The 15,025-nt window shown below is 43.0% G+C and overlaps 1 protein-coding gene across 1 annotated transcript in view; it reads right to left on the reverse strand.

Moving 5' to 3' along the window:
• LOC145411364 (uncharacterized) overlaps positions 1-14,157 on the reverse strand; it is a 148,893-nt gene extending 134,736 nt beyond the window's left edge. Inside the window, exons 1-2 of the mRNA XM_080281392.1 lie at positions 14,108-14,157; positions 7,562-7,661 (exon numbers count right to left, since the gene is read on the reverse strand). Of these exons, the coding sequence (XP_080137518.1) occupies positions 7,562-7,661; positions 14,108-14,143 (136 nt within the window). The 5' untranslated portion in view covers positions 14,144-14,157. The remainder of the gene's footprint in view (positions 1-7,561; positions 7,662-14,107) is intronic.
• Positions 14,158-15,025: the final 868 nt, after the last annotated feature.

The raw sequence follows: 15,025 nt of genomic DNA on the forward strand, positions 1-15,025 counted from the left end.
AGTCTCTCTCCGTTCACTGCAACATCACACTGGGAGTCATCTTCCCTCTCGATAACCATCACTTTACTCTTTTCTACATTTACCCTCAAGGCATGACGCTCACTGACATCTACAAAACTCAGCACTAGTCTACCAAGCTCTTGTCCAGTATTTCCAAGAGACACTGCATCATCAGTATACAACAAATTTGAGTTACCCAACATTTATTTTCAATGAAACATGGACTGGGTATTTTTTCTTTCTTGCCCTCTTGAAAGAAGTCAATATCCACTAAGTTAGGATCTTTTGTCCTGGTTCATGTCTGATGGCACATAAATACATTTTGTCATAAGAGGATGATTGCATGGAATGCACAGAGCTCATACCTGTATAGCTATTCACTTGATGACTTTATTACACTTATTTGCAATGTTATACTGCCAGTAAATAACGCAATGTGCGATATATGACACTGCTATTCACATGTTATTTTGGCATGGGCTAGACTGAGACTAAGGAAACTTAATTCATTACTGAAAAGATGCACAGAATGCACACAGGTGGTACCTAGACAACCAATCACTCAATGTCCTTATTTCACTCATTTTTAATGTTTCTGTATACAATGTGCAATATACAGTATAATGCTACTATTCATGTGTTTTGGTGGGGTTAGAGCGTCACCACTGGCATCCTTAACCCATGTGGAACTTCTTCCTCAACCATGTAAACAGCCAATGAAATACACTGCACCTCCACACAATGCGAACTCATATGGTGAGAATCACCTACAATGCGAGGTCAACCCATAAAATGATTATTTTTATCAAATACGGTACAAAATCTGCGAATCGAACTTTCCAACATGCAAATCGGTTGTATGATTCCAAGGCAAAAATGGACTTCTGCCACTGCTACGAGTGTTGGGGTGGATACTGCAAGTCAGTCACACGAAGGTAGATGGCTGGCAATGAGCCAGATTCAAAATGGTGGGCAGCTGGCCAGCTACCTGCATGTCATCTACCAACATTCGTGTAAACATAAACTTCTCTTTCATATTGCCACGAGAACACATATTGTACCTCACATCCTGTGGTCCGTTTTTAGCATCATAGAAGTACCCACCTGTTCATCATAGTCTCAGCTGTCGACTCCGAAAGCTTTACGGCACCTCCAGGAGACCTCAGCAGTGACAGTGAGAGTGACAATGGGGCGCTCCACCCTGCAGGGCTAGAGTAGACGCCCCGAGCCTTGGATACCCATCCCCCTCCCTTCTTAACAAGCTCAGAAGTCACTTAAATAAAGGCACATGGTGTTCTATTTGTTGGTCCAAGTAGAAGTACTATTAGACAAAGTATTAGCAGGGTAGAGTTGGCTGGAAGGGGACATGAAGACCAAGCCCTGGGTGGGCTGTTCACCACATACAAATTTTCCCACAAGTTCTTTGGTTCACACAACGCGAAATTGTAGAATGCCACGATTTCTGCTGCCCATAAACTCGCACTGTGTGAGGGTGCATTGTACACACGATTCCTGTTGCAGCTCATGTTATAATTCTATCTTTACTTGCATGATTCTGAACAGCAAAATATTGATGTAAGTACTAATACCATAAGAGTGTAACTTGAATCAGTTTCAAACTTCTGTAGTGTAAATCTGAATCGTCACAAAACGGGCCATTACACATCTAGGGCTTATTGTACAGAAGACTTACAATGATCTGTCATCATAATTTCTATCCTAATGCATTTTCCGGCGCTTTCGACTCGGCTTTATTACTGCAAAACAATCTGGCAAAATCTGGAAACATCTGGCTCAGAAACAGGAACCAATTGGTGGTACTTACTTTGCGTTTTTTGGCAGCAATGTGTATCATCTGGCTCAGACAAAGGACCCAATCAGCGCACAGGCAGACCCTGCAACGCGCGCTGGCCAATCACAATGCGTTGCAGAAGCAGCCCACCTCATGCACCAAGCCAACTGTCGCCCTCTCATTCTCTCCAGTGGACACCATATAGTGAGAACCTAACCGTGTCATGTGCATTTGTGACCTATGCAGTGGCTACGCCCCAAAGCTGTGACTTTGCCTGCGGTCCCCCATGCCTTGCTCAATGCTGTGGTGCTGTGACTTCCCTTGTGGCCCCTCAGTGCTCCATGCCCTAGTGCTCTGACTACTATACCCCAGTTCTGCCAGACAGCTTCACTCGGTCACTTGTACTTATACCTGTACAGCAATTACTCAATTATGTCCTCACAACATCCGGCCCAACACAGTATCTGGTGTTTTTAGCTCAGCTCTATTAAAACAATATCCAGCAAAATTAGGCAATTTCTGGCTGAGAAAAGAGAAGCAATCAGGGGTACGATGCATTTTTCGGCAGTGATATGTATCCTCCAGCTCAGACACAGGACCCAATCGGTGTTGGCACACCTCACAATACACTGACTAATCATGCTGCACTGTAGTGTGGGAGCAGCCCGCCCAATGCATCAAGTCTACCATCATTCTCTCAGTCTCTCAAGTGGATGTCACATAGTGAGAATGTATCTGAGCCCTGTGCACTTGTGACCTAAGCAATGGCTACCTCCCAATACTGATTCTTAACCTGTGCCTCCCCCCCCCCCCCCAGTTCCGGAGCAATCTTTGTTGGAGCCATTTGCCACCAGACCACATGGGATTAAGTGCACTGTACTGCATAGCGTACTACTCTACCCTCCATCGATGCCAACACTAGGTGAGTAAAGTATGATTATCTATCTATCTATTATCAGACACCTTAATCCCATAAGGGGTGGCCACAAACAAAAAGCACTACCAGACACCTTAATCCCATAAGGGGTGGCCACAAACAAAAAGCTTCTTTGTCATCCAGTCCCCCGCCATTTCATTGCTCTGCTCCCAGTTCACATTCCCTTCTCTAATATACCTCTCCACTCCATCCCTCCATCTCATCCTTGGCCTCCCCCTCCCTCTTCCCCCTTCCACCTCACTCACATACACTTTCCTCGTTAGTCTCTCACTCTCCATCCACTCCATATGGCCAGACCACCTCAATGTATCTCTCCTAATGCTTTCTATCACATCCACATCCACACCACAACGCTCCTTCACTTCCTCATTTGTCAGTCGGTCTCTCCATGTAACTCTACATGGTCCTCTCAAACAACTCATTTCCAATGCTCTCACTCTTGACTTGTGTCCATCCAACAAGTCCAAGCTTCACTTCCATACGTTGGTATCACAATACTGTCATGCAGCAACTTTTTTACTTCCATGCTCACTTCCCTGTTCCTTACCACTACTTTCAAAGAACAAGCAACCTTTCTCCCTTGCATTACCTTTTCAAGCACTCCACCCTCTAAACTTCCATCGTTACTCATCACACTACCCAAGTACAGTACTTAAATGCACTCACATTTTCCATTTCCTCATCATCCAACCTCACTGTACTTCAGTGGCTTCATTTCTCTCAAAGACCACAACATTACTTTTCCCTTTATTCACCCATAGATTCTGTTTCTTACACACTCTCCCAAACTCATTCACCATGCCTTGCAGTTCCCCTTCATCTTCACTGAACAATACAGTATCATCTGCAAACAACAGAACAGGAAGTTTCCAAACGCAACCCCCTCTCGTTAGGGCCGCTCCAACATCCACTGCCCTACCTTAAAACTCTATCCATATACAGACTGAACACCATGGAAACATGAAACATCCCTGCTTCAATCCAACATTAAGATAGAAAAATTAACTCAGTTCACCATCCATACACACACTGCAGCCTTCAGTTTTTTTTTTTTTATGCGAGGAAGAAGGAACCATAGGCTGAGCCCGCAAAAGTTCCTTCCAAGAAAAAAACAATAACAATACAAAAGAGAGCCAAATTCAAGATCCGTTCATTTCGAGATGCCTGGACACACTGCGTTTGAAAGACTGGAGATCATAGGAAGTAGGAAATACAAACAGAGAGAGACGGTTCCAGAGCTGACTATCTATCTATCTATCTATTGCCAGACGCCTCAATCCCGTTTGGGGTGGCCACAAACAAATCGCCTCCAAGTCGCCCTGTCCCCCGCCATTTCACTCCCCTGCTCCCAACTCACACCCCCCTCTCTCATATACCTCTCCACCCCATCCCTCCATCTCATCCTCGGCCTCCCCCTCCCTCTTTCCCCCAGAGCTGACATGATGTATAAATGAAGGACTGGGAGTAACGGTTCCAGAGTTGACATGATGTATAAATGAAGGACTGGGAGTAACGGATAACTCTTGCATTAGAGAGTTGGGCAGAAAGGGATGAGAGTTTGTTGCTAGTACAGGTGGAGGGATGCAAGCAGACAGTTCAGAGAAGCAGTAACCACTGAAGTTGCGATAGAAGAGAGAGAAAGAGGCAACAGTGCGGTGAAGAGACAGAGGTTGAAGGGAGTCAGTAAGAGGAGGAGAGTTGATGGGACAAAAAGCCTTTGACTCCATCCTATTGAGAAAAGCTGTGCGTGGGGAGCCCCCCCCCCACGAGAGTTGTACTCTAAACGGGTGAATAAAACCAGTGTATAAAGTCAACACCTGTGCAGGAATAAAGAAGGCACAGAGTCGGCTTAGCACACCTAATGCCCTCATATATACTTTTCATGGCATTCAAAAGCTTCTCATTTATGCCATTTACACTTAATATTTTCCACACTCCTTGTCTCTTCACTGTCATATGCTTTCTCCAAAACCATAAAGGCCACATACAACTTCTTTCCCTCCTCTAGAAACTCTTCCACTTAAAGCCATAGGAAGAATCAGATCTACACAACCACTTCCTGAAACCTCCATGTTCTCTCCAACTAATTCCTCTGTTATTTCCCAAACTCTGTCCATAAGCATCATACCCATACATTTTTCCTATTACAATAAGAGGACAAATGTCCCTATGATTACCACACACTTCTTTTTCCCCTTTTCTTTTGTACAGGGGAATAATTACTGTATAGCTATCTGGCTTCCAATTCTCTGGGACTCTACCTTCCTCCCAGGTCAATGTACACATCTCTCATATCCATTCTCTTACTATCTCTCCCCCATGCTTCAGCATGTCGCCTCACACTCCACCAATTCCTGGGGCTTTCCCCATTTTGACTTTCTTCACTGCTTCCACTACTTTCATCCTACTGATCTCTTCCTCCCCTCTCATTTCCCTCCTTCTCCCAGCCATTCTCCAGCCACTACACTCACATTAGTTTTGTTCTCTCTTTTTACGGTAACTGGTCCTTAAAGTGTTCTCTCCATCTGCTCAGTTTTTCTCCCTTCTTCACTAGCAATCTACCATTTGTATCTGTCACTCCCTTTCTACTTTTTTTATCACCCTGTCCAACTCTCTTTATCTCCTTCCAGAACATGTTGTTACATTCTCTCCACTTTACACTCAAATTCCTTCCAAATTCCTTATCCACTCTCTTCTTAAGCTCTCTCACGAATCTTTTTACCTCTCTCTTCCCCTCTACATATAACTCTCTCCTCCATCTCAACTTCCTCCATGCCCATTTCCCATCCACTCACTACATGCTTTCTACTTTTGCACCACAGTCTGTCTTACCTCTTCATTCCACCATGCTGTTCCTTGCACCCCCTGTCATCTCCTCTTCACTCCACACACAACCTCACATGCTGCACAGATCTCTTCCGTGATTATGATTATATTATATACTGTATTACTGCACTAAATGTACTGTATCAGTTCTGTACTGTAGTTTAGGTTTAATTTTAATCTTTCACTCACGGGTAATATTATAGGAAAGTTTTTAGGATACAGGGTCAACAGATACCTTAGGGCAGTGACACATTATGACACATTACCCTGCTACACACCGAATGGATAACCAATTGTGGTACAGATACAATACCTGGCTGGGGGGGGAGGGGGTTGGCTGAATTACACAGGGTAATTTAGGGATCACAATATATGATTACTGTATATATTATTCATGGCATGTATGATTATACTTGGTGGTAGGTGGGGAGGCTCACCAGCCACTCACTTGATGTAGTGCTGCTCTGGGTGTCAGCCCTTTCCTCTTTTCCTTCCTTCCGTTTTCTTTCCACTTCCTTCTGCCTACAGGTGACTTTACACTCCCTCTTCTGTCTTTCCTTCCTTCATCCTTTCCTCTTCCTTCTGCCTATGGGTGACTCTACACTGAGTGACAAGCCAAATGGTTTCCTGTACACCAGGAAACCATTTGCTACATTGGGTGGTAACCATATAACCAAATTATGGTGCCTGGTTGTTTAGTGGGTAATTAAGGCACTCCAATCGGATTGAGCCAGTGAAGGTTTATATCCAAGGGGTGGTTGGGGTTTATTGCTCACGTAATGCCACTCAGGGATGAGTTAGGCTTGCCACTCCCATCTTAAATGTCAGGACCAACTTGCCTAGCCCTGGGCTTCTACGCTCCTGATGGGGCAACATAGGATTGGATGATGGATGGATGATTATACTTCATCTTTCATGACTGTACTATATGTAATGTATGAATACTGCACTGAATTTTACACTTGATTTTAATCTTTCATTCATGGGTAATATTATAGGTTTGTTTTTAGGAGAAAGGGTCGAGATGGATAGTTTAGGGTGGTGACATTTTATCCAGCTCAACACTGAATGGATAGCTGATTGTGGGTACTGACACAATATCTGGCAATCCCTGGTGGGAAGTTTGGCTGAATTATGCCAGATATTTGTGAGACTACTGTATAGAGTACGTTCAGCACAACTAATGGCTATGGTCTTTTCGTCAGATGTTTTTTTTACTATGATCTGTGTTTACATTTTGATTAGTGGCTCTAATTTTTCAGTTCTACATGGCCAAACTGTGTTTGCAGACAAAAACCAAGTAGCCTCTGACTCGTTCTGAATCCCAAACTCTAGCCTCCACCCGCTGAAACTAATGAGTTTGTAGTGGAAAACTGCGACAGCAGGTATTTATGTGCCGTCGAAATTCAAGTTGTCTAATTTCAATCACGTCAAATCTGAGAGTCTACTGTACAGAAAACCTTTTAAAAAGTCTAACTGCTTCTAGTCACATGGACCAAAATCACTCCTTTTCTCATATATTTCAACCAAAAATACCCTGAATGCCTTGCCAACACACATGTTATTACAATGAATACTGTACATACATACACATACACACACACACACACACACAAAATAAGAATGGCAGAGATCAATCAGACTTTTAAGTCTATATACAGCTGAAGATGATGCACTTTTTCTGCCAGTCCATGGTGACAGGTAAGGCACTGCCCCTTATTTTAGGACTTTTGTTGAAGCATGTGGTACTTTGTAACCAGATTCCCTTCCTGCCTCAATCAATGGCCCTTGCATGGAATTGAATGCCTGGCCCTTTTGATAAACAGTAAGGACTCTGATCTACTAAACAACAGCGACTAATAAGGCTGAAAATGAAACATACTGCACTTACAAGAGATGAAGTGTTGAAAGAATTCTCCCTTCATTCTCTCCCAGTGAATCATAAATCATGGTGCAGGTATCCATGTCACCTCTTCAGGTAGGGATAACTGAAGAACTCAACTTACCTAAGACACTCTGCAGCTTATCATAATTGTCATAGGTGTCATCAACAGCCCAAAAATCTTTGTCCCGAACCTCTTCCTCCAAGATTTCTCTTGCTTCATCCTAAAAAAAAAATAATAATAATAATAATAATAAACAATAATAATAATATTGTATAATAATACTGTATTGTTGTACAGTAATAGTAATCATATCATTCATCATCATCATCATCCGGATCTCCTTTCCCACCCTAGGGCAGAGTGAGGAGTAGCAACGTGCAGACAGCCCAAGTTTGCCCAATCCAAAGGGCCACGCTTCCATTCACTCATCATTCAAGCCTACAGAATCCTGGCTCTATCTGATATGCCAGAAACATTCATCACATTCTGTAGCTTCACATAAACGTATCCGATAGAGTCAATCTGGATGCTGTCACGTTAGAAAGGGGTGCCAAATCCCTGATAATGCATGTCTTCTTACAACATTCATCCAGCCAGCTCAATCTCTTGTCAGTTCCTTGGCCTCACGAACTTCCATACCTCTCTTCCTCACACACTCATCCACCATATTCCTCCACCTCCTCACGAACTTCCGTACCTCTCTTCCTCACACACTCATCCACCATATCCCTCCACCTCCTCCTTTCATCATCATCATCCACACCTCCTTTCCCACCCTAGGGCAAAGTGAGGAGTAGCAACATACAGACAGCCCAAGTATGCCCAGTCCAAAGGGCCACGCTTCCATTCACTCATCATTCAAGCCCACGGAATCCTGGCTCTATCTGATACGCCAGTAACATTCATCACATTCTGTGGCTTCACATAAATGTATCCGATAGAGTCAATCCGGATTCTGTCATGTTAGAAGGGGGTGCCAAATCCCTGATCATGCACTTCTCACAAAATTCATCCAGCCAGCTCGATCTCTTGTCAGTTCCTTGGCCTCACAAACTTCCATACCTCTCTTCCTCACACACTCATCCATCATATCCCTCCACCTCCTCCTTGGCCTACCTCACCTCCACCCCCCTTCAAATTCGCACAAATATACCTTTTTCACCAATCTATTGTTAACCATTCTCTCCACATGACCATACCATCTATACACTCTCTTTGATTCTGGTGTCCACAGACTTCCTCACTCCAGATCTATCATGAATCACATTATGGTATTTGTATCCTACCCACTCTCTGTACTCCACATACATTTTTCAGCAGTCCCATCTCCACTGCTCTCACTCCTGACTTTTCATTTACATGCCACACCACAGTCTCACATCCATATGTTAAAGTTGGCACTAACACTCCTTCATGTAAGCCTCACACAGCTGCAACACTCAAGCCTCTGTTTCTTATCAGGTCCTTCATAGCACCAGCTACTTTCCTTCCTTGTGTCACTCTACTTTCCACTTCTTTGGCACATTTTCCTCTCTTTTCTATCACTGTAACCAGGTATTTGATCTCTCTCACTGTTTCTAGTCTCTTTCCTTTCACTGTAACATCACACTGGGAGCCACCTTCTCTCTCAATAACCATCATTTTACTCTTTTCTACACTTACTCTCAAGGCACGATGTTTACAGACATCAGCAAAACTCTGCACTAGTCTACCAAGTTCTTGTCTCAAATTTGCAAGTAGCACTGCATCATCAGCACACAACAAATTTGAGATATTCCATCCATCACTATTCATTACCAATGCCATCCCTCTCTCCATTACTCGTGTTTTTACTTCTCTCATCACCCCATCCATATATATCTTGAACAACCAACGGGGACATTACACAACCTTGTCGCATGCACATATTGATGGTGAACCATTCACTTAGGTGCCCATTCACCCTTACACATGCCTCACTACCATCATAAACACTCTTGACAGCACCTAGCAGCTTACCATCTACACTGCACATGTGCAAAACCTTCCAAAATCCTTTCTGTCTATTTTGTCATATGCTTTTTTCAGATCCATAAATGACCTAAACACCTAATAGTCCTTCTCACAAGCCTTCTCCACAATCTGTCTCACTGCAACTACTGTAATTTGATCCACACATCCTCTGCCACTCCTAAAGCCACGATGTTCATCACTCACTAGGACTTCTGATATCTCTCTTATTTTCTCTATAATAATTCTTCCATATACCTTCCCTACCACACTCAATAAACTTATGCCACAATAATTCTTGCACTCACTTCACTCACCTTTATTTTTGTACAGGGGTACAATCACAGTCTTTTTACACTCTGCTGCCACAGTTTCATTCATCCATGCCTTCTTACATGTCTCCAACAAGCACTCCACTACACTTAATCATCTCTACATACACTTCATCAACTCCAGCTGCTTTCCCATTTTTCAGCCGCTTCACAGCATTCTTCATCTGTGCAAGTGTCACATTTCCTGGCACTGCATTCCTTCTCTTAACACCCCCAAAACCAATTAGGTTTACAACTGCTCAGCTCTATTCCCACTCATCAGGCCTTCAAAATATTCTTTCCATCTGGTCCTTACTTCACCCCCATGGGTTAATAATCTACCACTTACATCCTTCACACCTTCACATTTCTTCCCACTGTCTCTTCTTGATTTCTGCATCTCATTCCAGAATAACTTCCTATTTTCAGAGCAGTTTGCATTCATTTTTCTCCCTAGATCACTATTTACCTCCTTCTTTTTCCTCTTTGCTAGTCTCTTTACGTGCTTCTTGTTCTCAATATATTCAGTTCTTATTTCAACTGAATCCCTGTCCTGTAACCACTTTAGCCACTTATTCCTCTTTTCCTCCACTGCTCTCTTAACCTCTTCATCCCACCATGCCAAACCTTTCTTCTTTGTTGTTACTCTTGCCACACCACACACTGCTTTAGCATAGCAGTTCCTATATGCATTCCACAGGCTGTCCAGATCTATTTCATTCCAATTCACAGACTCTAACTCCTCCCCTAATTTGGTCCTGTATTCACCTGCCATTTCTTTGATCCTCAGCTCCTCAACTTTCAGTCTTCCTCCCTGACTGCTCCTCAATCTCCTGGTCCACCTCACTCCTCTCAGTTTGATCTTGCACACCACAAACATATGATCTGACAGACCTCCACATTGTCCTCTCACTGTACTCGTACCAGCAACCATTCCAAGCATTGACCTCTCTACGAGCAAGTCATCAATAACCCTCCTTTCAACACGATCCCCATTCCCTCCATACCATGTACAGTATGTTTATGTGCAACTTAGTGTTTGAAATACGAGTTACAAAGGGACAACCTCCTCTCCTGACACATATCCTTTAGTCACTTCCCATTATCATTTTCTCCTGGTACTCCATTACACCCAATTATGTCATCATCAGGACCAGTGCCTACTCTTCCACTCATGTCACTCATTATGATCACTTTATAGTTCCTGGGCACTTCTCCCACTGTTTCATCCAGCTCATCCCAAAACCTGCCTTTCTTTCTCTCACTCCCGTCATCACACGGTGCATATGCTACAGTCACTGCTACTTCCACCTTCTCAAACTTGAACTTGACATACATACATCTTGAGCTGACACATTTGGAATATCTCATTCCACTCTGCAACACCTCATTCATCAACAAAGCAACTCCTTCCTTGCATCTTCCTTACCCATTCATGCCTGATCTTATACATTTCACACTCTTCCACTCCTCCACTTCACACCTTTTCATCTTTGTTTCACACAATGCCATCACGACATATCTCGCACTCTTGAACACATTCACCACTTCCACCCTCTTGCTCTCCTCATCACATCTCTCACATTCCACAAGGCCATGCAAATCTGCCCAGTTGGTTGGGGCCCTGGGCAGGTAATGGGCCCTCCGAGGTGGTAAAACATCTGCCATGTTTAACCCCTACACTGCGGGCATGTTTACCGATGTTTTGCGTGTGAAGCGGGGTTATTCGGGCTCTGACAGACTCTCAAAAAATATTTGCCAAAAATCAGTTATTAGTCCTAGAATATTAAAATTACATATGCTTATGGCACATACCTTCAGCTTTCTCCTGGAATGTTTGTTGAGCCTTCGTCAGTTACCGTAGGACTTGTGGAGGCCTCTGAAGTTGGGTAACGAAGTCTCCACTTTACACTTCCCGACAACCCGTAATATGATTACCACAGCCAGATATTAACACTATAAACACTACTCTATGATTTTCAAGTAGTTTGGGATCCATACTCCAAAAAAAAAAAAAACACTGTGAAAGCAATGAAAATTATGAGCGCGTCTGACCGCCGCACTTGCGCTAGTTCGCTCTTGGTACTCTGTCATTTATTATTCATAAAACCCCTCACACTTTATATTTCTATTACTATATAACACTTATATATATCTACAGTCTTTATCCATAAGTTTCCTTCAGTAGTATTAGTTTATTGTCACTGTAGGGATTCAATTTCTTTCAGTAAAATACGTAGCATCCACTTTCTCGTCCTGTATACTAGCATTGAGAGTGAATGTCACTTTCATCTTCACTCTCATAACTCATAGTATTCAGACATGCTAGAGTGAAACTTTCACTTTCATTACTCCTAGGGTATATACTCGTATTCTTATACTACTACTCATTTACATTTCTATTTACGTTCTCTATTTTATTTACGTTATTTACATTTCTATTTTATTTACACTGTGTTATGCACTGTCACTTGAAGTAACTTATAAAACTGTTTTCCAATGTTCAAGTATATTTACATTCATTACTTTCACTTGCTGTTTACACATTATTTAGACATTATTTACAATTCCACTTGCACTGTTTTACTCAATAGAAAGATCGTAGTCACTCTTTTATCAATTGTCAGCCCTTTACCTCTTTCCACACGAAGTTTAGTAGGGGGTAAAGGTCACAGGGCCTTTTCCATGGGGGTGAAAAAGGCCCTGAAGTCAGCAAGAGGAACATATGCGTACCTCCTCTTCGGAAGATGAGAGAGAACTGATAAGGGAGGGCCGGCCCGGGTAGAGGCCTACTTAGGGGATATTCAGTACTACCAACGTAGCCCTTGAAACAGCTATGTATTTCACTGAAATGATTGGCAGGAAATCTAGACAATACATTAGAAATTAGGTAGTTCCAGGTGAATGTAAATATCACTTAGGCTTCTCCCTTCCCTCCTTATATGTATATTTATTACGAAAATAGATTATATGGCATATTTCAAGGGGAAAAAAACAGCGAAAATTAGCAAACGAGTGCACGTGAGGTGTTGTCAGGTGATAATTAGCCAATTCCAGGTGTATGGCACTCTCACTTACCTTATTTCTTTCTTGTATATATTATTTGGTATAAGAATAGGGCATAGGGCTTATTTCAATGGATGAAATCAGTGAAAAATTCCAGGGAAGATTTACTTAGCGTAGCACAGCCGGGCAGGCGAGAGGATAGGGTAATGGAGGGGGGTAGGGAGGGGAATCAAGAACGGGGAGAAATGGCTAAATTGTCAACAATGGATGGGAGTACAGATGAGATTAGGAGTGCTGACTAGTGTTGGACATTGGCAGTACTGATAGATGATACAAGCCCCCACTTGGAAGCCCGGGTGAATTCAAAATAACACAGAATCACAAAAGCGACGCCCCGCGGCATGATCCCTTGCTCCCAAGCGTCACGAAAGTGACGCCCCGCGGTTAAGGGGTTAAGTGATTTTAGATTGGGGAATCTGGGAGACACTTCACCCGGCCAAAAACCCTGGTTATATGGTTACCACCCAGCATAGTAAATGGTTTCCTGAGGTAATGAGTGAGGCTGGTCTCTCTCATTTTAAATGTAAGAACCAACTTGCCTAACCCCAGGCTCCTACACTCCTAATGGGGCAGCACAGTATTGGATGATGGATGGATGGATTAAAACAGAAACGGAAAAATGTTTGGAAACAAAGTGGAAAACGAAAAAAACAGCTTCATAAGAGCAACAGAGAAAAAAGAGTACTATCAGTTGTACGATAAAACTGAAATTTTCCACACCATTCACACTTGGTATGTGAGCTCTCCTTCATAGGTACAACTATCTAAACCAGGGGCTCCAACCTTTTAGGGGGCTAAATAGATCGCCTCATAACGTTACAGATTATAATGTGCACCTAGCTTAAAATATCTGTAAATTATTTGTAAAATATTTGTAAATTAAAATATATGCAGATTACTATACAGTATACCCTCTCTATACCGGATCAATTAGGGGAAGCCCAATTCTATAAAGTCCATAATCCATTAAGTCCAATGGTCCCTCCCATGACGTGAAATTTCATGCCCTCTCTTGTATTTTGTTTTTCTCTTGGAAGGAACAGTTTTGCGGGCTCATGGCCTTTGGTTCCTTCTTCCTCACATAAAAAAAAAAAAAAAAGTGGAAAACAGAGAAAAATAGTATATTCTAGTACCAAAAATGAAAAATATACCCACTTTGCACTTACTTGGGCCATATTTTCACATCCTTCCCAGAGTGCTTCTTCACGATTAGCCCAAGTGGGTGGGGGGAAAAAAAAAAAAAAAAAAAATCAGCATTGGTAACTGCATGCTTGTACTACAAGTAAAAAATATCCCTTACCTCCGATAATTTCAAGTACTTGTGCCTTGAAGACATAACTTCATCACAAGCATATACTCTGTAAAGAAAAAATGCAACTGCTTAATTGTTGTATAAGTACTTTGCTTCAGAGGCTTGTGGTGATGGTGATAATGGTGCTCATAGTGATGGAAGTGAGGTGGTGTATGAACAGTCATGCCCAACGATGCAGATCCCACAGGCACCCATTGTCAGATAAGTGTGATTCATTTTCGTTTTTAAAGGCTTCAACATGCTTGCATGTGTCGGCCTTGGTCACCTAATGGCGGCTCTCCACGCTGCACGATCCATTGCAGCCTCCCTGTTCAGTCCCTTAACCCTGAGGTCACACTTAATGACCTCGTCCCATGTCTTTCTCGGTCTACCCATCATAACCCCACCCCCAATATTAACACTTCTCACCTTCCTCATCCAATTATCATCCCCCATCCTCTCCACATGTCCAAACCATCTCAATCTACCTTCCTCATCCAATTATCATCCCCCATCCTCTCCACATGTCCAAACCATCTCAATCTACCTCTCCTCATCACAACACCAATACACTCCAGTCCCATCCAACCTCTCAACTCTTCCATCGTAAACCCAGCCCCTCCAGGCCTTGGACACAGGAACGCACTGCACATCTACCTAATCGCTGTCATTTCTGTACGTCTGAGCCGGCGAATATCTTCCTCCTTCACTGCCCAGGACTCACTACCATACAGCATTACACTCCTAACACATGCTGCATACAAAGACCCCTTAGCATGTAGGGAGAGTCCTCTCAATGTCAGGAGAGGCAGGAGCTCCCTGAACTTCTTCCAACCACTTCTCACCCTAGCCACAGAGCTAGCTCCAGCCCCACCTCCAGCACACAACATGTCTCCCAAATAACAAAACTCTTCCACACACTCAAGA

The sequence above is a fragment of the Coenobita brevimanus genome, chromosome 89, assembly GCF_032717465.1.
Source record: "Coenobita brevimanus isolate Jiangsu-jjx chromosome 89, ASM3271746v2, whole genome shotgun sequence".
Classification (NCBI taxonomy): Eukaryota; Metazoa; Arthropoda; class Malacostraca; order Decapoda; family Coenobitidae; genus Coenobita; species Coenobita brevimanus.